The sequence below is a fragment of the Notechis scutatus genome, chromosome 4 (assembly GCF_049901735.1).
Source record: "Notechis scutatus isolate UNSWTSFEM ecotype Mainland chromosome 4, rNotScu1.2, whole genome shotgun sequence".
In the NCBI taxonomy this organism is placed as follows: domain Eukaryota; kingdom Metazoa; phylum Chordata; class Lepidosauria; order Squamata; family Elapidae; genus Notechis; species Notechis scutatus.
The window spans coordinates 112,133,065-112,156,879 of NC_142012.1; the positions used below are offsets into that span (position 1 = coordinate 112,133,065).

Genomic DNA, 23,815 nt, shown 5'->3' on the forward strand with positions numbered 1-23,815 from the left:
ATATAAACAGGGAACAAACTCCCACACTCACACTGATGATGTTACCTAATTGGGTAAGTCTGTAAGGAAATAACCAAGCTAAGAGAGCACTAAGGATTTTACTAAGGTTTAACCCTGAGCTACATATATTCTAGTCTACTGAGGTAAAAGTAGGCAATATTCCAGATTCAAATACTTTCCCTTCTCACTTACCATATCTAATTAGGCTGGATAGAATTTGGCTGAAATATGGTTCAACCTATTGAATGGAAAAGTAGCTGCTTGCTATATTTCTGTATTTTTAGTGCAACTAATGTTGAGTTTGTTAAATATTTTTTACATGTCCACTTGAACCTTTTAAGAAGTTCAGGATTCACTATATGTAAATTTGAAAAAAATCATGAACTTACTAGAGAGCCCTTGTAAGTATACATTTACAAAGGAATATTTATTTTAGAAGCAAACAAATAATATACAGTCATCTTTCTCATTTATTAACCACACAGGTTCATCAGGCTTTTACAGTCTGTTTTATTTCTTTTCTCATTCAAAATATAGCACTGAAGTTCTCAATACAGTACATATAAATATCCCTATAGTTTCTTAACACACTTTCCAGACATCATTAAAGTGCCTAATAGTGAAAACATTTTCCCTAAGAGTGTCTTGTTTTTAAAAAGGATGTCTTATTTAGATGTACATAGGTAATGATTTTATGAAAGTAATTCTGCTAACTGAAATTGAAAAACATTTTTCACTCATTGTGTTGAATTGAAAGCAATCATTTTACAAGATATTTTTCAAACACATTATTTGAGTAAGATACAGAATATAAGCTAAACATTTTTATGCACCCATTTCTGCCCCCTCCCCCCCAACTGTTTTCTGTGATCCAAGCTGTTGATTAAAAATCAACCGGTGCAAAGCTCTGGAAATGCATGCAAGTTAAAATTTGCTTAACACACATTTAATTTAAGGAGTCCAAGGACTAGGTTTTTGCCAGTCTTTATGGTTCAGCCACAGTTTTAGCTGTGCAACTTTCTTTAGCAAGATTTGAGACTATGTCTTCTTTAGATCCAGGTTGTTCCATTTCTACTTTGATTTGCTCCTTGACATTTTTATTATTTATATCCTTAGCAAGATTTTCCACCATAGGATCAATCCCCATTTTTTCCTGTGACAGTGGACTACTTTCATGGAAAGATGACTGAAATCCATCTCCTGGAGTGGTCTCTGGGACATCGTCTGCTTTCTGTTCAAGTCTTTCCAATATATTCTGGACTTTTCTTACACCATCTCTCCTGGCCTGCCGAACATCTGCACGACCCTCGGGGTCCACCGAGTCCAAGGCTAACAGCTCTTTGGTCAAGTATTCTTCTATCCACAGGTACTTTTTGCCATTTTTCTTTCCTTGAAAGGAACCAACTTCATGCTCTAGCATCTGTACCCTATTTAGAATAGCTTCAACCTTCAAGACTCCTGGGTGTTTCTGAAGCTCTTCTGCTTCTGATGTCTTCTCTGATTCATGTTCCTGTGGTAAAGGTCTCTCTTCTGTTGGAACATCTTTAACAGGGCATGGAATCTTGTTATCAACCTGTTCTACTGTAGGAAATGGTACCTGCTGGGGTGGCTTAGTATCTACATCTGGACGTACGACTTGGGTGGCAGAAAATGGTACCTGCTGGGGTGGTTTATTATCTACATCTGCACGTATGACTTGAATGGGAATACTTTGAACAGGACTTTCTGTTGCAGGTGAATCAGCCTTGTTTTTAAGCTTGGTATCAGGTGGCAGAGGTGGCGGTGCTTCTTCAGTTGGCACTTGTTGCTGGGGAGGAGAACAAGCTGCTTATTATTAGGAAATGCAAACTAAAGAACATGTACAGGGATTGAAGTGTCAAAAATAATTCTAATACTGAGTTCAACATTTCCGGAATCTTACGGATTCTGGAAATTATTCAGTATGAGGTGCTATGTATATATACATTGTGAAGCAAAGTAACAAGCCAGAATTCTGAGAATAACATTCTGTGATGGAAAAGAAATAATTAAGACAAAAGGCAACAGAAAAAAAAATCCTGTTGCTGAAAATAAATCAGAACAAAACAAACTATGAGAAAAACTATAGTAAATAGAATACTAGGAACATGTGTCCTATATTGGAAATCCTCAAATACTAGTTAATAGTATTACTCTATTTAATGGAGTTATATATCAAATCAAATGCTTTATATTAGAAGAGTCTTAGGTTCAAATCCAATTATCTCTATGTAGCATTAGAAAAACGCTACGAGTCAGAATGGATAATGATCAATACAGACCAGTAGTCCGACTCAGTAGAAGATGGTTTTCTGTGATCTTAGGCCTCAATAATAAAATATTAACATTGCAACTTTAGAAGGTTCTCCTAAACAGAGAGAAGTAACCACAAATATTCTCTTTATTATTCTTATTCCCCTCACTCGTTCATAGCCAGGAGGCAAAAGTTTGCAGAATGAAAAGACTCATAAAATGATTATGATACAATTGAGATGATCATAAATTTCAATAAAAATTGAATTTTTAATGTAAACTCCTTAGTCAAGAGATGATTATGGCCTTTGTCACTACTCTTTAATATTATGTATAATATTACTTTACTCATGTATAAGACTTCAACACAATTAGCTAAAGAGGGGCTTGCAGAAGTTGACTGTACATACTTGAGGTCTGACTGACTGTAGTCTGATTGGTGTTGGTGACTGGATTCTTCCGGGTGAACTTTCACGACTTGCTGAGCCTCGCTGTGTCACCCTGAATGGGGACTGTGCCCGCTGTGGCTTCTGATCCAAATCATCAACATGAATTTTATAGTACACTGGCTGATGAGGTTGGTAGTCACTTGGCTGGGCTGGGCAAGGTGTCTTCTGTGTCTGATGATAGATTTGTGATGGCTGCCTTGGGACATTTCCCTCATGGATCACAGGGATGGGAATATATCCTCGAGGGAGCTGATGACTTCCTGAGCTATGCCTGCTGGAAGACCGGGGGGAAATTGTTGGCGATTCTGAAGATGGAAGCTGCTGGAGGAAAAGCGATTATTAGATTTAGCCATGTTCCAAGAAACAAACATTCCAGATAAGGTTGTTAGTTTCTAATCACACCCAACCTATTTACTAATAGCTATATATGCTGTTTTGAAAAGTTTAGAGTTAAATCATTGTCCCAGTGGTTTTAATATAATTGAAAAGTTAGCAAGGATCATAGCACTACTTAACAATGTATTTTAATCACTAAAATACTTCCTTAAGAAAAATATTCCTATTGTTTATAAATATATACCCAATTCGTTACGTGGTTAATAAACAAAGTTTGAAGTGATTTGACATCATTGACTGAGAATGTTTTGATTCAGCAGACTGCCTTGCTTTAAGTATGGAATAGTTTAAAGCATCATGTTACAAAAACCAATTTGGACAGAATTTAGCATGGCTTCTTATGAGAACAAGGTGGGGAGGTCCTGTTGGATCTAGTAGCAGGCATGATATTCCCCTCTGAAAAAAAAAATTGGGGCCGGCCAAAAGAGACCGCGCGCCAAGAAATCGCTGCCCAGCTCCCTTTTCCTGCCGCTCAGCGGCCTCCGCTTGCACCGCCCGCCCGCCCGGGCTCCGCTCAGGTATCCGGATGGGGCTGTCAGGAGTTGCTACTGCCGGCGCGGCTCTGCGCGGCTCCAGTCCCACGTTGCCTCGGGAAGGAAAGGCAAAACCAGGAGCCGCTGCTGCCGTTGCAAAGCGCCGCCGCGCTCTTCCTTTTTGCCTTTCCCTTCCTGAGGCAACGCGGGACTGGAGCCACGCAGAGCCACGCCAGCGGTAGCAACTCCTGACTCGGGGCCTCCGAGGGGAGGGGAAGGAGGAGAAGAAGGGGGGGCGATTCCCAAAAAAATCGGGATTCCGATTTTAACCGGAAGAATATCATGTCTGTAGTAGGTAACAAATTCCTTTCTTCTGAAACTACTGACTCCAGCCTTATTAAAAAAAAGGCCTCAGTGAAATTAACTATGAAAAAGTAGTACCAGTGGATCCAGAAGACCAAAACAGGTTTGTAATCTGTTTTGTGGATCCATTTTGTGGGCAAGATCCTCAAGAAAATAGTGCTTGAACACAGCAGACATTCATTGTCAAAACCAATTTTCAACATCTATTTTAATCAGGGGTTTAAGACCTGGTTTGCATAAGGAAGCTACCTTGGTTACACTGTGAACAAGAGAAAGATACATGGTTATGTTCCTATTGATTCTTTGGATTTCTCAGATGCTTCTGACATGATTGACTATGGTATCTTTCTGCAGAAGATATCTCAAGTAAAAGTGGATACAACAGTTTTGCCATCATTCCACTCATCCTTGGAAGGCCATCACCAGAAGGTGGTGAGTATAATTCTACTCAATCTCTTGTTAAATCATGGGATTTAACAGGATTCTATTGCTTGCAGACGGCAATTATGTGACCACAGGACACCATGTCAGTTGTAAATGCACATTATTGCCAAGAGCCAGACTGAGGTTGTGTAACATGGGGTTATTGCAACAGATACAACTTTGAGAAACAGTTGCAAGTCAACTTGTTCAACACCGTCTTAACTTGAAAGATTGCTGAACAAGTGGTTGGTAAGCAAGAACTACCTGGATAGAGGAGGCAGATGAAATATTAAAATATTATATCTCTAGATGAGATGGATGGCATACAAATTTAATAAATACATAAATAAAAATCATTTTTATTTATTCATCATATTTATATAGCTGGTTCTTTCCTGGAACAACAGGCTTTATTCACAATCATTCATGCCTTGGTCACTTCTCACTTGGGTGAGTGCAATTGTATATGAACTGCCCTTAAAAGCTACTTGGAAATCATAGTTGGTCTACAACACGGATGTCAAACTCACGCCGCCTGGGAGTTGATTAGTTGGCAGCAGCTGCAGATGGCTGAGGAGACCGAGGACTCAGATGAGGGGCCAGGACCATTAGGGAGTGTACTGCTGCCTTCAGAGATTGTGGGGGCTGGCAGCAGTGATGAGGAGGTTCCCGAGGAGCCCGTACCAAGTACGCATGCATGCAGGATTGCTCATAGGAAAGAGCAGCTACAACAGCATGGGTGACTCGGGAGTAAGGCTGCAAGGTAATGGCCCCTCCTTCAAGAAGATAAAAGCCAGCTGTGAAAGCAACATACTTTGCAGAAGGCAAAGACGTTTTGAAACTACAGCCTCATGGACATTCCAGTATCCTGAGTTTGTATTTGAAGATTCTTATATTGCAAATTATTCCTTGTCTGTTATCTTTGGACAAGTCTCGCACAATTTGGCAAGGCTTGTGCTTATCACAGCTAATTATTTTGTAAATGCATTACAAGGTTTCTGTTCCTTTTGGATTGTGTTTGATTTGCTGGAAAGGGGTGTGGGTCAGAACACTAGCACAGATGCTCATGTGCTGGCTACACCCGGTTTAGTGAGGGGGGGGGAAGTCGTGATATGTCATGTGACATCATGATGACACGAACTTGACACCCTGGTCTACAATATGACTACTCAAGCATTTAAAGGTACACCTCAATATTCACATGTGGCACCTATGTTCCATGAGCTGCACCGGTTACCTGTGGGTTTCTGAGTACAATTCAAAGTGCGAAGGATTCCTTTGCTTTAGAAAAGCACTGAAAACCTGCTTTTCAAACAGACCATGGTATTTTTGATCCTAATGTATTATTGATTAAGACATACCCAGAACCAAAAAATAGAATAACAAAACAAAAGAATAATGGAATAACCAAGGTTAATTATTTCACCAACCATTTCAAAACCTTTCATTCATTCATTTCCAAGTTCATCTCATCTCATAATATAGTTCCTCTCAAGGAAAGAACTATATCATCAAGGCTTTATGGAAAGTCAACAATAGGATCAGGATCATTACAATCATAGGATTACATAAACTGTTTTTTTTAATTGTGTGCAATTTTATCCTTTTTGCATTTTGTTTGTTTTTATTCAGTTTTTCCAATCAGCCTCCTTGAGTATTTTTTTTAATTTATCACCTGTATAAATCTAATAAATAACAGCAACAAAGTGAACCTGGTCTAAATAAGACCAAAGTGCTGTCTGCAGATGCTCTAACTGTCAGTGAGTGTTCAACTAATCTGGGAAGGGACTTCCCAAAGGACCACCCACATCTATAACTTGGGAAAAGTGTGATTCTGTTGTATTTATAATAATGTGCAATGCTCCTCCTTCAAAACTTACCCAAATGCAGCACTACAAATTAACACCTATCCATTTGCATAAACATACTTATAATTCAATATGCAGGAGAATAAATGGGACCATTATATTATATTCTCATAATGCAACAATTCTAACATAAAACCTACCAAAGCACTTCTGCAAACTCACCTCAGATCCTGAGGACTGCATTTGGATTGGGGTTGCTGCTGGTTGTGCACATGGCTTATCTGTCTGGGCAGCTTCTGCAAGCCCTCTAGCTGGAGACTGTGAACGGATAAAGCTTCCTCTTGGAGATGATGGGGGCCGAATTTGGGTAGGAATGGTTTCTTCCTTGACACGCTGAATGCCAGGCTGATAGCCAGAATTGTATGAGTAATACTGCCTGTTTTCTTCACCTTCGTGTACAACTGGAATTGGAATATAACCAGCCCGAAGCTTTGGATATCCCACGTTTCCATCTCGGATTTGGGCTTGATTCACGCTATTTCGAGATGGGCCATTTGCTGATGCACTTTCCTAGACAAACAGATATATAGTACAAATATAGAAATTAAGATCTTTTAAAATTCAAGACATACAATTTTCAAGTTGTGCAATTCCAACTGGAGACTGAACATGCTTTAGTAATTGTGTTTGTTCATTTGTTTAATTTATGGCCTCAGAAGCTCAAGGTGGCATCTACAGTGCTCCTTATTTTTTCAGCAACAAAAATCCCAGTGGAATCAGCTGGACTGAGAGAGACTGGCTCAAAGTCATCCAATCAGCTTCTAGACAAAGGGTGGACTTGAACATCTGTACTTGCAATTATGTGATTGCAGATTAGGTGATTAAGATAAAACATACTTCATAGCTTTTCAGATGGGTTTCATGATAGCTCAAGACAGGTATTCTAAATATAATTGACAATTTCTGGTTCATTAATAGTACGTATGTTTTTTACTCTATTATTCATATTTAACTTTAACAAGTTAATGATTGAAGTATTTTAATACAGTCTTGAGAAAGATGTTTAGAAGGCAATGGCTGGGCGGTTTACAGTCTTAAGACTATATATATTGTACCAGTCCTTTAAAGGCAGAAAATTGTGCTAAAACACTTCAGACAAGCAATACAGTATCCTTCTTATAATACTATAGCCCTTCTCATTGTTTTGTAAAGTTTAAAATTATACTCAAGAAACAAACTCTTGCATAGAAAGATTCTAGAATTAAAGCTAGAACATATACCTATCTGAATTGCTGTATCTGTCAGAAATCACTAAATAGGCCAGAAATCTGAGCAGCAGCAGCAGCTTCCAATAACCCTAAAATAAATCTCTGTGTTCTACCAACCAAGAAGCAACAGGAGAGTATTTGTTTCTCTCCAAACTGAAGTCCCTTCCACCACTCATTTCTAAGATTGGGCTCGAAATTACAGCATTACAAGATATCAAGGGGGCATACAGGAAAAACTACAGGGCCATTCTGTTTTAATTTGCAGATTAAAAGGATGACCTTCAGAGCTGTTGTGCATTTAAAATACAGGAAACATTTGTCACATCCCAACATTAACTCAAAATTGCATGCTCTCCTCTGGCTTATCAAAAAGTCTGAAGTTGCAGTAGCACTAAGGCAGCAATTATTACTGCAAGTTCACTGGGCTTTGGAAACTCCATGTAACTGCAACAATAATTTCATTTTTAACTTGAAGATGAAGATTGACCAAAACTTTTGCCAAAACATGGACAAAAACTGGAAACAAAGAGAAAGGCAAAGTCCTGACAAGCAACAGTAGCCCAAAATTGTTGACTTGCATATACAACTACAGGTAGTTGTCAACTTACAACTGCAACTGAGCCCAACATTTCTGTTGCTTAAATTAAACATTCATTGAATGAGTTTTGCCCCGTTTTACAAACTTTCTTGCCAGAGTTGTTAAGTTAATAACACGGTTGTTAAGTGAACCTGGATTCCCCAGTGACTTTGTTCATCAGAAGATCGCAAGAGGTGATCACATGAACTCAGAATACTGCAACTGTCATAAATATGAGTCAGCTGCCAAACATCTGAATTTTGATCATATGATCATGAGGGTGGTGCAATGGTCATGAGTGTGAAAAACAGCCATAAGTCACTTTTTTCAATGCAATTGTAACATTGAACAGTCACTAAATGAATAGTTGTAAGTCAAGGACTACTTGTATCCTCCTACTACACCATTATTAAAGGTTGCAATCTCATTTACAATAAACCAGTAAAATTGCACTCTTCTGGATTAATTGTAACTGATTTTCATCAGCGAGTATTCATAAAAAACTAAGCAATTCAGATCAAGACTAACAGTTGTGTTTGCTAAGGATTATGGAAGACAGTAACAAATTCAACAAAACATGGAAGACAATTACAGTTGTGTTTAATAGAAGGTAAAAATAGTTGTGTTTGCTAGGAATTATGGAAGACAATAACAAATCTGACAAATCTCAAAGACTAGTCAACATTAAACATAGACATAATTTCTGCATATTCATGTCACTAAACATAAGCCATAGTTGAAGCAAACATTTACTCTTTTGTGTGAATGTTTAGGGAATCGAGAGGTAAGTGAACACAAAATTATTAATCCGCTCTTCTGCAGTTTCTTTTGAAATATCATTTCTAGTGCCATTATATTTTCATACATTCAAATAGATATGGGAAGATATGGAAAGAAACAAACAAAAAGTTGCAAACATCAGGAAAAAAAATAAAAATCTTTTATCTGTCGTATTTGAAAAAGGAAAATTGGCTATAACAGTCCATGATAAAATTAACAGCATAAAAATATTTCAAACCCCAAAATGAACAGGACACAAACAGGGGACAATGTTCTTTTTAATGCTATTTAAAGAATGTCATTGGCAAAGAAAACAGATGGATCCATTTAAGTAAGGATTTATCAGCAGCAGTAATGTGAAAGTGTGGGGTGAAGTTTGGGAGGAAGGGTGGGTAGATCAAAAGAAAAAAGAAGTCAGAAAGAATGGAAAATAAATGCTACAAGCTTAAGTATATTTGTAATATGATATTTAGAATGTGAACAGGATAGAAACAAAACTTTATGCAAGAGATTCTCCTCCTAAGTCCTCTAATGAAGCTCTTCCTGCAGTGGTAATTCTATTTTGGGAATCACATTCTAAATGAATCTTCCAGTGAGATCAGATAGCAACTACTGTTCTCGCTCACAAAATATCATTCAATAATGCAAAGTTTAATAAATAAATAAAATAAATACCATATAAGCAAGTTTATATGGCTGCCCAACTAGCACACAGGTGGACTTCGGGCAGCTTTTAATATTAAAACCCCTCAAAATAAAAATCCATAGCCCCCATCCCCACAGCAACAGCAACGATATCAATCCAAAATCTTCCTGAGAATATCAACTACCAACTACTATGAATTTATGGTATATGGAAATGCAGCAAACCTGCCTTTTAAACTGACAATTGTGCCATTACATTACATAATTTGATACTGTCAAGTTTTATTATTGTATAGAATTTTCACATTTTGATGCTGCTGAATATTTAAGAAAAAAAAGTTTTCATAAGTTACTACCTCAAGCATTTAGCACAATTTTCCTCTTCTCATAACGACCCTAATCTAACAGCTCATTTCAGCATGTGAAAAGATAATAAGCAGTCTAGGTTATCTGAAAAATTTGAATTGGCATAATTTAAATATTTACTTGACTTCTATTTAGTAAATTGAAACATTTTTCTGGTTGGTTTATAGAATCATAATTCTGATTTTTACAAAATTTAAAATTGGAAGTAAAGTATCACTTAGCTGAAGTGATATTTTATTATTCAACATGATAAAAAAAAGAAAGATAAAAAGGTAAAGGTAAAAGTTTCTCCTATCCAGTCATGTATGACTCTAGGAGGCATTCCTCATAGAAAAATCTAACATTATTAGACATCCAATAGTAATTATTTATAGTAATTATTACAAATGTTGTTAGATTTAAGGAGAAGTAGCAAAGGTTTGCAGCATCCAATCCAAGTGTCTCTGGTCTGGTGACCAAGCCAGATTGGATCCTGCAACATTATCCTGGGACACAGTTGTTTGCCTTCACTCGTAAAGTACAAAATGTTTTAGCTGTCATACTTTATGAAACAATGCACTGAGAAAAAATATTCCCAACAAAAACTGAACATTGTAATATATGGGACTAACAACCCCACATTAAAGCTATATTGCACACAAATATAAATTTAACAGTGGAAATATTAATATCATCTTGAAATGTCAACGTAGTTATTCTTTAGTTCACAATTTTTTCTTACAACTATTTGGATTTTCAAAAGCATGTAACAGGGATTCTATTTATGTCTCTGTTACTAATCAGTGAAGTTTATACGAGGGGGAGAGGGAGGGAGGGAAGGAGAGAGAGAGAGACTATGCACACACACACACAGAAAAACATATATACTTCTCATTTAGCACCACAATTCATTTCTTAAATTGAAAGCTATGAAGTCATGGTCACTAAGCAAACACATGAAACACTGCAAAGATTTCTGGTTTCTGCCATCTCATTTATATAAAGTTCTCTCAGACGGCAAATCAGGCATTGATATCACTCTGGTATGTGTTTTTTGTCAGGCATAGAAATTTGGGCCTAATTGTGTGCATTGATCAGAAAATCCTTTTTAAAAAACTAACCTTCATATATTTGGATGGTTACTAAACAGGGCATCCACTAAACAAAAAGTGGCTGTACACTATAAATAAATATAATCTCATTTATAGGGTATCACTTTCTCAGCATGCCTCAAAACATTTATACATCTAACAGTTGTTACAAACTATTCCAACTCAATTTTTTTTTTAGATAACGATAAGCATCACCTTTGGGATCTTGAAAAAAAAATCCATCGAGTTACTCTAAATTCTTTGCAATTTGTTGCCTTCCAGATGTTTTGGAATATAACTCCCATCGGCCTGTGTATGAGCAAGTATCACTATGGGCCAGGAAGGCAGCTGCTGTACAAAGCTACCATATGTAACTCTGTAGAGCAGTTGGCAGCACAAGATAGCAGCCTGCACTGAAGCAGAAAAATAGTGGCAAATGACAGGGGTGTGTGTGTGTTTGTGTGTGTGTGTGTCTCATTTTGCCACAAAGATCTAGGACTTGTACACTGTATTTTCTTGTTTCTTCCAGCTTTTCTTTTCATGAAACAAATGTTATAATTGATGCGAGAATGAATGTAGCCTGGAATAATATGGCATACTTTACATACGTAAACTATGACTATTTTCAGTGAAGGGCTTACACAGCTTACTACTTGCCTATGTCTGTTTACACAGCAAGAATGGCTCAGTAAGCTTATTTATTAACCACGGTTCTCTGGATTCTAAATGTATTCTTATATTCCGTATGTTCCTTAAATCCTTATATTTCAATATATTACTTATGTGTGATTATCTTGGGCTAACATTTTGGCCTCACAAATACAGGCAACCTGAGGCATATGGATAGGTGTGTGTGTGTCACAATACCCTTTTTTGGCAATTTTCAGAATTCCTCTGGCTCTCAAAATCAGTAGTACAGTTTCTTGTCATTCTTAAGTATAGCTGTAAATGTAAATCCAAAGAAGTTTAATAAAGAAATTACCAAAGTTATTGGTAATAGACAAATACTCTAGGCGTGCTCACATGTGTGACAAAGTCTTACTCACTTTGTATCCTTGCCCTCATCCTGTTTGGCTCTTAGCCACTCCCCAAAATATAAGAAAGGTTGTTTAAGAATTTGCTAGGACTCCCACCCCTCCAGCATCTATACATGAAGAGTTAGGATTAAGATTATTCCTACCCATTTAATAAAGTTATCTGCCTGAGGCCTAGTGATAAAAGAATAAACTGAAGAGATGCATGTTAGATACACAGAATGGGTCTTTTACATTGTGGTGCTGGGCTGGCTGGCTGTGGTGTGGGACTTGAGGTGGCATTTCTCAGTGGCAGTGGTGGCCCTAGGGCAGTGGCAGTTGGTTGAACCTGCTAAAGGTCTAGGGCCTCTACTTCAGTGCCAGCCCTGCTGCTGTTGCTGAGCAGTGCCACCTACAAGCCAGGGTGACCAAAAGGACATAGATGTGGGGAAGATAAGCAGGTGTGTGTGTGTGTGTGTGTGTGTGTGTGTGTGTGTGTGTTGAAATGCCCCTGCAGTCATAAGTGTGGGTGTGTTGCCAAGTATCTGAATTTTGATCATGTGACAATGGCCATTAACTTCAAGGACCACTTTAATTCACTGTTTTCAGCACAGTCATAAATTCAAGTGGTTGCAGAATTTTTTTATTTTCATATTTATTTACAACTTCTTCCTGTGAAATCACATGAATGATTTTTCTTTCTCCCTTGTGTAATTTGTGCTGGAGGCACTTTGTTTATCTACAGTTCCAATGACTTCACAATAACAACCCTATACTCTTTTTTAACAAGATAATTCTTGTAATTCTGCTCTAGCAAGTCTTCTAGCATAATTGTTCCTGCTACCCTGGACTCCACAGGCCATGCTGCACTCAGCTGACCTATGCCATCTTTATCCCACTGCTGACAAGGCGTGCCCCTAGGCCTGACCCTAGGCGAGGAAGTTGCTGGCTGCACCAAGCTTTCTTTTGTAGGCTGCTCATCGTATTCTCCAAATCTCACACAGCATTCTCCAAATAGCTTCCCCCATTCTCATGATGCTTAGAAAGCGTTCAGAAAGCTTTGGAGGTCTTCCGAAGCATAGTGAGGATGGAGGGCCTGCCACCCTCAACAGTATGCCCATTGTCACAACACCTGGAGAAAGATACCTCATGTGGGAAGAAGCTGTATCATGAGAAAGCCAGGACAGAAAAGAACGCCAGCAGAAAAAGCAAGAAGATGATGAACATCAGCTGGGAGTGGAAGAATGCAGGGCAGCAAGGGGCTGCAGCTTTGTGCTATGCTGTTTATGTTTCCCGGAGCATGGCAGATTTGTGCTGCGTTGTTGATACATTCTTTGGCATGGTGAGTTTGCATGGCAGTTCCTGAGGTCTACAGTGTAAAGCTGTTGAACCGCAAGATGGGGCAGCTAACATTTCCAGGGATGGCTATGGCTTTGTGCTGTACTGCTTCCCCTCAGGGGCCTCTTGCAGCTCCAGAGCTGCAACCCACCAAGAAGCCCTTGAGACCTAGCTTTTTCCAGCACTCCTGTGCTCGCACACCTGCACCCAGCACCCTCTTTTCCTGGTCTTCATGAGCTTGCATCACACTGCAACAACCCCCAACTCACATGTGGTCGGCGATGGGCTTCCCCCATTCCCCACTGCAGCATCTCTGTGCTCTTACCTGGGACTCCCTCTGCTTCCTGCTTAACAATCCCTGGGTCTGGACAACAAGGACTGGCAGGATTGCCATCACTAAGCAATGCAGTCACATGGCATCCTGCTTTATGATCTCATTACTTAGCAACAGAAAGTCTGAGCTCAGTTGTGGTTGTAAATTGAGGCGTGTGTGTGTGTGTGTGTAAAGCACAGCGCTGAGAATATTGAGAGTGCAGATTACAGAATACCAATTATTCAAACATATAAGTACCTTGAAAAGCTGAGGGTTTCTGAGCTGAACCTTTCCAATGTTACAACAATATCTAGGCCCATTTTTGTCTCATCCCATTGCCTCATGCACTAAATATGAATCATTTTCCTGGCTAGGGTTTTGTTTGTATAAACAAATGGAACAGATCTAGAACAGAAGGAGAGGAAGATATGATAGTGCAACTCCCAGCTGACCCAGTAGCAGGTGTAACCTGGTGAAACCTGCTTTTCTCTCCTAGTAGGAACTATTCAGCTTGTTTAAAAAAAAAATGTACTTTCAGTTCTAAGTTCTGATTACTTGTTTTATATGGCCAAGCTGTTGATTTACACTGTCTTGCCATGTTTAAATCCTTAAATATCATGATTGGAGAATTCCATCAGTTTTTCTTGAAACACTTCAAGAAACTTAATTTGATTTATTAATATCTGATTTCATGCTATTATCTTTATGGAATCATTTCTGCATCCCTTTTATTTAAATCTATTAATTTTGTATCCAACTGAACTTATACAAATTAATAAAAAAAAATTCTTTAAACACTGGCAAGGACAGGACGAAGCTGCTAGAAATTCTGAAAAACTAGGCACTTCCCTTTGATTAATTTCACTTAAATAATCCAGACAGAATTCAACTCTGCAGGGTGATAAGATCCTACTAGTATTGGCCCTGAACTTTCTAAAGCATGTGAAGCCATACACCCTCCATGCCTATAAATGGAAACTGGACTCAAAGACTGCATAAGAAGGTGATGAAAGCTACATAAAGTGAACTTGCATCATTGCTTTGATCTTATTAAACTTAAAAGCAAGGCATTTTTAAAAAATCTATTAAAGAGTACCACAAAGAATTTTTCAGTTGAAGAGATACACACATGTGCATTATTTATGAAGTTTGTTAAATAAAGATGCATCATGTGTACATCTTGATACCAAAACAGTGGGTCTATATATAAATTTTAATGTTATATCAATCACTATACAGGTAGTCCTTGACTTCAACAGTTTGTTTAGTGAATGTTCAAAGTTACTGTCAAACCCTGAAACCCCGGGGTTTGCCATACTGGGGGAGGACAGAAGTCCCTGCACCGGTGATGGGGGCATGTAGAGCTGTGAAAATGGCCTTACATCACTGAAAAAGTGACTTATGACCATTTTTCACACTTAAACCGTTTTAACATCCCCATGGTCACGTGATCAAAATTCAGATGCTTGGCAACTGGCTTATACTTATGACCGTTGCAGTGTTCCAGAGTCAGGGGATCACCTTTGGGACCTTCTTGACAAAGACAGTGGGGAAGCCAGGTTCACTTAACAACTGTGTTATTAATTTAACAATGGCGGTGATTCACTTAACAACTGTGGCAAGAAAAGTCATAAAATGGGGCAAAACTCACTTAACAAATATCTCACTTAGCAACACAAAATTTTGGGCTCAGTTGTGATCATAGGTCTTAATAATCTTATAATGCCAGAGTGCAAATCAATTACTGATAGTCCTCGATTTACAACCATTCATTTAGTGACCATTTCAAGTTACAACGGCACTGAAAAAATGTCTTATAACCATTTTTCACACTTATGATTATTGCAACATCCCCATGGTCACATGATCAAATTTCAGAGTCTTGGCAACTCGGATTTATTTACGAGTTGCATTGTCTCAGGTCATTCGATTCACCATTAGTAACCTTACAAGCCGGCCTCCAATAAGCAAACTCAATGAGGAAGCCCGATTTGCTTAACAACCGCACTATTCACTTAGCAGCCATGGTAAAAAATAAGGTTGTAAAATGAAGGAAACTCATTTAATAACTGCCTTGTTTAGCAACAGAAATTTGGGACGTAAATGTGGTTGCAAGTTGAGGACTACCTGTAGCTCAAAACATCTCAAGAGTGTTTATTGATTTATGTTCCATTTTTCTTCCAAATATATAATACTCCTCCAATTTTATCTCTATTAACAATCATATGTGAGACAGGTTGGACAGAGAAAGAATAACTGGCTCAAAGCCACTCAGTATGGTAAGCTTCCATTCTGTAATCTCGATCTCTCAAAATCTAACATCAGGGGTGGGATTCAACTGGTGTTACTACCGTTTCCGTGATTACATTTTATGTGTGCATGCTAGGTGCGCTGTGTGCGCGTTATACAACTAAAGCTGTGCTGCCCGGACAGCTGGTAAGCACTACACGCGGTTGCGCAGCATTTGAAAAATGCCTTTACTCCTTTTTCAATCTCAGCTGTGCCACGCAAAGCAGCTGAGGTTGAAAAAGCAGGAAATAAAGGTCAGGTAAGAGCCTGGGCGGGCAGGCGGGCCAAACAGCAGCAGACATAGAACCGGTTCTGTGTCTGCTGCTCTTCAGAGCTACCGGTTCTATAGAGCAGGCAGAAGCGGCATCCCACCCCTGTCTAACATCCTAATATCTACGCTATATTATGCTGATGTGTAAAGTTTAAAGTGTAGACCTCAGGCCCAAAGTGATGGCTGAAACAAATGTGTGCCACAATAATGGTGTCCATAGTTGGATTAGGATGTGGAAAAGGCAATTCATAAAACACAACAATGAGGAAAGCATTTAGACTTGAATAGTTATGGAGACTGCCTCATATTATAAGAAAGCAAAAGTTGTTGAAAATCAAAAGTTTCTTGTGGAACAGATTTACAAAATTTTACCCCAGAACAGGTGTAGATTTACCAAGTACTGACCCCTTTAATCAAATTTAAATCTCTTATTGCAAGGATAACAAAACAGATAAAACTGAAGTAGCAGAGAAATAGTTATTATCCAAAACAAGTCTACATAATATAATTGGAATAAAACAAGGGCAGACACTGGCATGTTTTAAGTCTCACCATAAAGAGTTGTGAAGAAACAAATATCTGAATAATTTCCAACAGAATGCAATATGCTGAAAGGCTTTTCTTTAGAAGATCTAGAGACGTATTTAAAAGAAGATGAAAATAAAAACAAACTTACTATTTCATCTAATATAGTAAGATGAATTTATCTGGATTCTTGCATTATAATTCCTCTTTTTCTAAATTCGTAAACAAACATTCAGACATGCTTAATCTAAACAACAACTATACAAAGCGATAGGTGGAGGGAGGGAACACAATTATTGAACACAGAGGTTGCACAACATTTTCTACTGATGTGCTGGGTAAACTCAATGCCACTTTATCCCATATTATTCTGACAATTTATCAATTACAAGTCAATACAAGATGGGGTTCAGAAACAGCCCAACCGACTGGTCATATGAACAGAATGCCACGATGTCTGCAATATGTTATTGCAGACAATATGTTATTAAACAATATGTTACTAAACAATCCTTGGCACTAATTTACCTCTCCTCTATTCCTCCTATGTTAAGCAGAGCACTCTGTACAGTAGCTGATTTTCATGTTAGCTATTGACTTTAAGTGAGAGGATAAATAAAGCCGGAGAAACTACTAATCTATTATATCTTAACTTGTCTTGCATTAACAGTTTCTTGGGTCTTTAGACTAAAATAAACCATTTAATTATTTATTTAAGGAGTGTAAAGACAGTGCCCCCCCCCCCCCCAAAAAAAAAAAAAAAAAAAACCCTGTTCAGCCATCAGGGCAGAGCAATTTATCCTACAAGCTCAGTCCAAGGACTGGAGGATCTTTTCTATAAATGTGGCTGCAAGAGATCTTTTACAAAGTGCGGCTTTTGACACTTTTGATATTTTAGAACCAGTCCATATTTTACTTAGAAACAATGTGAGGCTACTGCTAAATAAAAGCATTACATATGTCTTGGTAGATTGGTGACCATTTGGGTTAAATTAGATTACATGATAAGCAATGATAGCTGTAATAATCTCAAAAAAAAAGTCAAAATCACAACTTCCCAGAACTAAAATCTTTGTAATGCTGCCAAAAATGTTGCTAGTTTTCAAGTTTTTATGAAAGATTCTTGAGGCAAAATAGTTAATGCCAGAATGCAACAGGTGCAAGAATGGTTCTTATAAACTGTGTAATTCCACAGAAACGTTTTTCATGGCTTTAACATTTTTGCCTGAGGAATAATTTTAACACATTTAAAAACTTGAAATCGACATTTTGATTAACCTAATAAAAGTATTACATCTATAGTTCTTTTAATTAGGAAAAAAGCATATTTTTTTATCATGTTTTATTCACGTTAACATCATTTTAACATTTGTTTTAAATAAATTAAGATTTATATCACCTAAACTATAGTTAATCTGCAATTTAGCAGCAATTTTAATGAATGCAAATGACAGGAATATGTAAGCTGTTCTTACTTTTCAAGTAAGTTTTTCTACCATAACCACCAGCAGACTACTAGAACCATATGGAATCAGCATAGCACAAAAAGCCATCTAAAGCCCTTCATTTTAAGTAAACAAACAAACAAACAAAAAACAGCAGTCCCAGAAGAAAACAGCATCTTCTACGACAGTGTAATGACTGCAACAAGAACTACATAAAACAAACAGACAGAAGACTGGCAGAACACATTAATGAACACCAACTAGCAATCAGAAGACATGTTGAAAACTCTTTAATTTCATAATATATGGACAGACTTAACCATAGTTTCAATTGGGAAATCATGACCATCCTAGACCAACCAAATCCAAACGTTTTATTGCTATGGAATTTCTAAATGTCTGGCACTCTAACAAATGAGCCATCAATAGACATAAACAATCTCTATAGACTATGTCAAAAAGGGAACAAAAAGACTTAAGCATCTCTCCACCAGCAATCAGCACCCAAATGAGCATAGATTAACTTCAACATCAGACCAACAATCAAGAAAACAATATCCCAAACCAGGATCTGCCAAAAAGCCAACAGTAAACAGCCCAAAGAACCTCTAAGACCTCTCCCACCAGCACTGACAACTTGGGGCAAATCACTAGATAGAATATAAACTGACAGCAAACCCACTCCTCACTAGCACTGATGATATTACCTAGTTTGGGTAATGAAACGTCTGCAAAACAACCAAGCTTAGAGCACCAAGGAGCCCATTTAGAAAGTGACAGTCATCTAAATCATTTTAAAGAATAATGGTTATTTTTTGCTATTATATTTTATATCTTTCCAACTATCAATACTGTGCTACATTTAATATTCAGACAGGAAACTCTTTTCCAGAACATCTGGAGCCTTTCTTTGTAACTAAAGTTATTAGCTGCCTGTTTAGTTCAGGCAAGACATTTAAGTATCTTTAATTAAAATTTTGAGGATCTGCCAGGGCCAACCCTACCATTAGGGAGATGATGATGTTTCCCTCAGGCAAGATGCTGAAGAGGGAATAGCTGTTTGTCCTGAATTCTAAACTACTTGACATTTATTGAAACAATTCTTTGTTATTACAGGACTTCATTTAGGTCCCTAAATTGGATAGAAAAAAGATGCCTAATGCAGCAGCCTCCCAACTTTTTGGACACCAGGGGCTGATTCTGTAGGGGATGGTTTTTCTGTGGACGGGGAGGATATAGTTTCTCATGCTACCTTGATCCCGCACATGGACAGATGGAGCTTTGCTTGCTTCAGTGGCGGGCCACAGACCAGTAAAGATTAGATACCCCTGCCTAATATATAGGTAATTGGCAGAAACACATGTTTGCATAAATTGTGTTTCCCCCATTGCTACTTCCTATTATGTCCATATGAAGACAAAGATGTTATCCTTCTGTACCCAGGATAGGACAAGTCAAAAAATGAGATTCCCCAAATTTCATTTCGCCCCTACTCACCAGCAGAAAATAGCCACCTATCAACTCTTACTAATGTAGAGTGGGGCAAGTCTAGACAGGTGCTTAGCATGGCAGGTCTCACACTGTTAAATTACCAGGGTGAATGGGTACATGGGATGAAGCGGAAGATAGCACTTTCATTGCTTATGTTTCGTGTGACCTGTCTTCTATCATTGTTTCTAAACACGGTGCATAGCTTCTGACAGAGCACTAAACCCATGCCCACAAATGCCCTGAGAGATGACATAGAGAAGTAGTGTGAGGTAAAGAGAGAAATAACAATGGAATGACGGTGCTTAAAGAATGTGACCAAGGAAACTAGTTCTAATCTTGTGGCAGCACCCAGAAGTATCAAGTACAAAGCCACAGAACACATGTAATGATACCAAAAGCAGAACGAAGCAGGTAATCTTTCTTTCTCCTTCTCTCCCTCTCTCTCACACACCAACATTTGGCCAGACATTTTTTTTTGAAGGAGCCCAAAACCTATGATGAATCTAATGGAGACAGAATTAGCGTACCCAACTGGTAAAGTAAGTTTAAATTACAAGCAGCTTGCTTTTTTTTTTTTTTTTAAAGGCCCATCAATTTCTCAGAATAGCATAACACCCATGTTTATAAAGTTACCCCAAAACCTGATAAAGTTCCAGGTACAAGCTCCAGTTAGGAATTTTGCAAGTAGATGCCTCCTGGAAATCAAGGATCTGGTCCCTCTAGCATTCCAAGACAAATGGCCATGAAGAGCAGACCCCAGGGTTTAAAAGAACAGCGATCTGCAGTCTACAGGGGTGAACTGGGTAGATTCCAACTCCTAACTATTTCAGCAACCATTATCACTTTATAGATTGTCAGACCATATACACAGCCAAAATTGTATTGGGAAAAAAAGGGAAAATTTTACTACTAGAACAACTCAAACATAACCTTGTCACCTGAGCTATTATGAGGACCTAGAAGAAAAATGCAGTTACAAGGCACGCTTGATGAGGGAGTAAGGAAGAAACTTTCAAATAAACTAGCTTATATGGAATAGCAAAAATCCCATATTTTCAGCAAAATATTTTGGGATAGGAAAGCCTATCAAGATTTTACAGATTCTACAGAATAGCAAAATATATTAGGAATATATTACTCCAAAAGGGCTATAAATGAGCTGTACAAAATATGCTACCTCTAAAGCAGCGATGGAAAACCTTTTGGACTCCGCATATCAAAAATTCAGAAAACACCCAGCTTCATTCTCTGGCATGTCACAGCCCCCCCCCCCACCCCCCACCCCATGAGTAGAAACAATTCTTTAATTTTTAAAAAACATAAACAGTCCAATCATGTACTGCTGTGTATTAAAAAAAATCCAATAATTACAAAAATGAAATACAAGTAGAGCAAAGACAGTTTCACAGTTGTGCTTTTGACAGTCATACTTGGGGGTTGGTGAATGCTGGCATGTCAAAATGGCGTGGTGTGTCATCTTAGACACACACGTATCATAGGTTCGCCATCAGTGCTCTAAAATGAACACAAGCAATTATTTTAAAATCTAATCATTATTTTGCATTATGTTGTTTCTCCTTCATTTAATCATTGGATTGTTATGTAACCAATAAGCAGTGTGGCAGAAATGGAACTAAAGTAAGCAATTTATGTTCCAAAAAACAATAACAGAAAAAAATAAGAATTTTAAAGGATGCAATCTCATGAAAGATTTAAATTATTTTTGAAATTAGAAAAGGAATCTCTGTAAGTAAGGAAACTTTCCCCAGGATGTCTTAGAATCCGTACTATAAAAACCACTTAAAAAACCGATACCTATAAAAATGTACATTAAGGATAGCAACCTAAACCGAGCCCTCATTATATACCAAGACAAGTCTATGAAAACTGTACTGTTGTGGGGAGAGGGGAACCAACTTTCTTCGTCTTTGAAGTACAGCCAGGCTAATTACGGTCGCCTCTTTACAGATCGAGGCAGACTTTGCCAACTTTAAATAAACGTCGCAACGGCGAAGTATCAAATGATTTAACGCACAAAAACGGGAGGGAAACGACTGCAGTGCGTCAGAGACAAAAGCCAGCTCTTAGCCTCACTGCATAGCCATGTAGTCCGGACGGGAGGGGTGGGTGGGTTGGAAAGGCAGCGAGGACAGACTTTTCCTGGCACTGCCCCGCTGCATCTTACTGCTCCCAGCGCCCCAGGGAAGTGCTCGGCTCCTGTCCTTCAAACGGCACCAGCCGGGAGGTGTAGGCAGAGCAGAGCCCACCCACCGTTCCCACCTCCCCCGTCGTTTCCCCTGCCCTCCATTGAAGGCCTTTCAACTTTATCTGTGGAGTCACCGCAGCAATGCCATATACTGAGAAAAACTCTGGCGCCCGACACGGGCCGTTCCCCCCCCCCCCCCGGCCGCTTAATGAGAGGAACGTCTCTCCTCACGTACACCCACCCTTGTCTAGAGAGTGGAAACAGTGCGCGTTGTCCTTTAGACCCAGCGATGGGCGTCCCAAAGAAGCCTTGCCTTTCCACTTGACCTCCCCAAAATTGTAGGGAACGCGCGTCCCTTTCCCCTTCCCACCAGAAACTAGTGTCCTGTGAAACCTCTCTTGTTCCCAACATACACGCGAGCTATGGAGCGCAGCAAGCGGGACAAACTATTTAAAAGTCATGGGGAAGGACGTCTACAGAGATCCTCAGTCACGGGAAGGGCAGAATTACCTAACCTCTACCTTGGCTCCGTCCCTTAACGAGACGGCAGGACAGGAGCCTAAGATCGAGGGCTCCACGTCCCCAGTCAACCCCCTCCACTCTATGGTCCCAACTAACGCCGGTTTTCCCACGTCAAGGAAAATCCACGTAACCCGTGGCGGTACCTTCGGGCGATCCTCCTGGAGGCGCGGATCGTTCCAGGTGGTGGTGCGGCTGTTATGATCCACAAAGAAAGGCCAGCCGGTCTGAGGGTCTATCTTCACCTCCCAGCCCGGAGGCAAAGGCTCCCGTTCGCCGCCTCCGGCCTCCACCTGCATCCGCGTGGGAGACTGAGCAGCTGCGCTCATTGCTGCGCGCAAGAGAGAGTAGGGAGAAGCGCAAAAAGGCTTGGAGGAAGAAGGCAACGCGGAAAGAAATTGCAGCCGCCGCCGCCGCTTAGGTCATCCGCTGGAGTTAAGCGAGGCAGCTCTTGCCGGCCGGGCACCTTTATCCAGAGGGAGGAGACATAGAAGGGGGTGGAAGTATCTGGAAATAGCAGCTCCGCGCCAAAGAGGAGGGGAAGGTGGAGGAGTAGGAGACGAAGGAGGAGAGACGCGGGGCAGCTGCCTGGCTGGAAACTTCTGGGCGCCTCCAGCGCGTGTGGATAGCCGGGGCGGGAGTTCCTCGTTTGAGTCACACTTCCTCGCCGTCATTATTCAGCAGTATATCAGTTAGGATCTTCGCTCCGCCTGCTGGGCGGCGAGTTGGAAATCGTCCTCATTCTGAAATCTTGCCTTCCCTTAAGTGAGATATTTCTGAAATTCAATGTGGGTTTCTCCACCCTGAGCGCGCATTTGTCGGTTATCCCTTTTGGAAGACGCAATTGAACTTTCTTCGGTTTTTGTTTTAAAAACGTTTCTCTTCTCTTCCAAGAAGCTTCTTCAATTTAGTTAGAAGTTAGAACTGAAGAAACTTCTTGGTTGAGAAGCAAAACGTTTTCAATGAAAACCAAGAAACTTCAGATGCATTTTGAAAAAGCACCTTTGGGACAACCTGGATGATTGAGGATCTCTATAGACATTTGTCTGTTATCTTTCTTAAGAGGCCTACAGGCCTGGAAAAACAAAGGAGTCTGCCTCCTTACTATTGGCTTTTTAAAAATAGTTTAAAATAGCTCAGAAGACTAAATCTCTGGTCTTGGTGACCGACCCAGATTGGAACCTGCAAATAGTTTACATTACAGTTATGGCCTGGCAGCATAGCTGCCCATGTGAAAAGATGAAGTAACTTGCAACAAGTGTTTCAGAATAATGGCTGCTGCTCAGATTAGAAATGCTGCAATCCTAAAAATATTTTCGTATCAGTTTCAGGTATCTTCATTTTCATCAGTGGCACTTGCACTGTGCAAAGTTCTGTACAGACTTTTTCAATTATTGAAACAGTATATATATATAGTCTTACCAACCCATACCAGTGCTGTATTGAATATTAGCCCTACTGAGCAAAGCTACATTTCTGCCCTTATATTGCAAAAAGAAATAATAAATGCATGTTA

At 39.2% G+C, this 23,815-nt stretch overlaps 1 protein-coding gene across 4 annotated transcripts; it reads right to left on the bottom strand.

Annotated features, from left to right (window-relative positions):
• Window positions 1-490: 490 nt before the first annotated feature.
• Window positions 491-23,183, bottom strand: BAG3 (BAG cochaperone 3). 4 transcript variants are annotated; one of them, XM_087964440.1, is made up of 5 exons: window positions 22,446-23,066; window positions 6,406-6,753; window positions 2,682-3,038; window positions 1,658-1,807; window positions 491-1,597 (listed from the first exon to the last, which is right to left on the bottom strand). In XM_087964440.1, the coding sequence occupies exons 1-5, from the start codon at window positions 22,626-22,628 to the stop codon at window positions 986-988; spliced, it is 1,650 nt and encodes a 549-aa protein (XP_087820566.1). In that variant the 5' UTR covers window positions 22,629-23,066; the 3' UTR covers window positions 491-985. The 4 variants fall into 4 exon arrangements, with proteins under 4 accessions (XP_087820566.1, XP_026525552.2, XP_026525544.2 ...); XM_026669767.2 differs by having other exon boundaries at window positions 2,682-3,041; window positions 22,446-22,920; XM_026669759.2 differs by having other exon boundaries at window positions 491-1,807; window positions 22,446-23,183.
• Window positions 23,184-23,815: the final 632 nt, after the last annotated feature.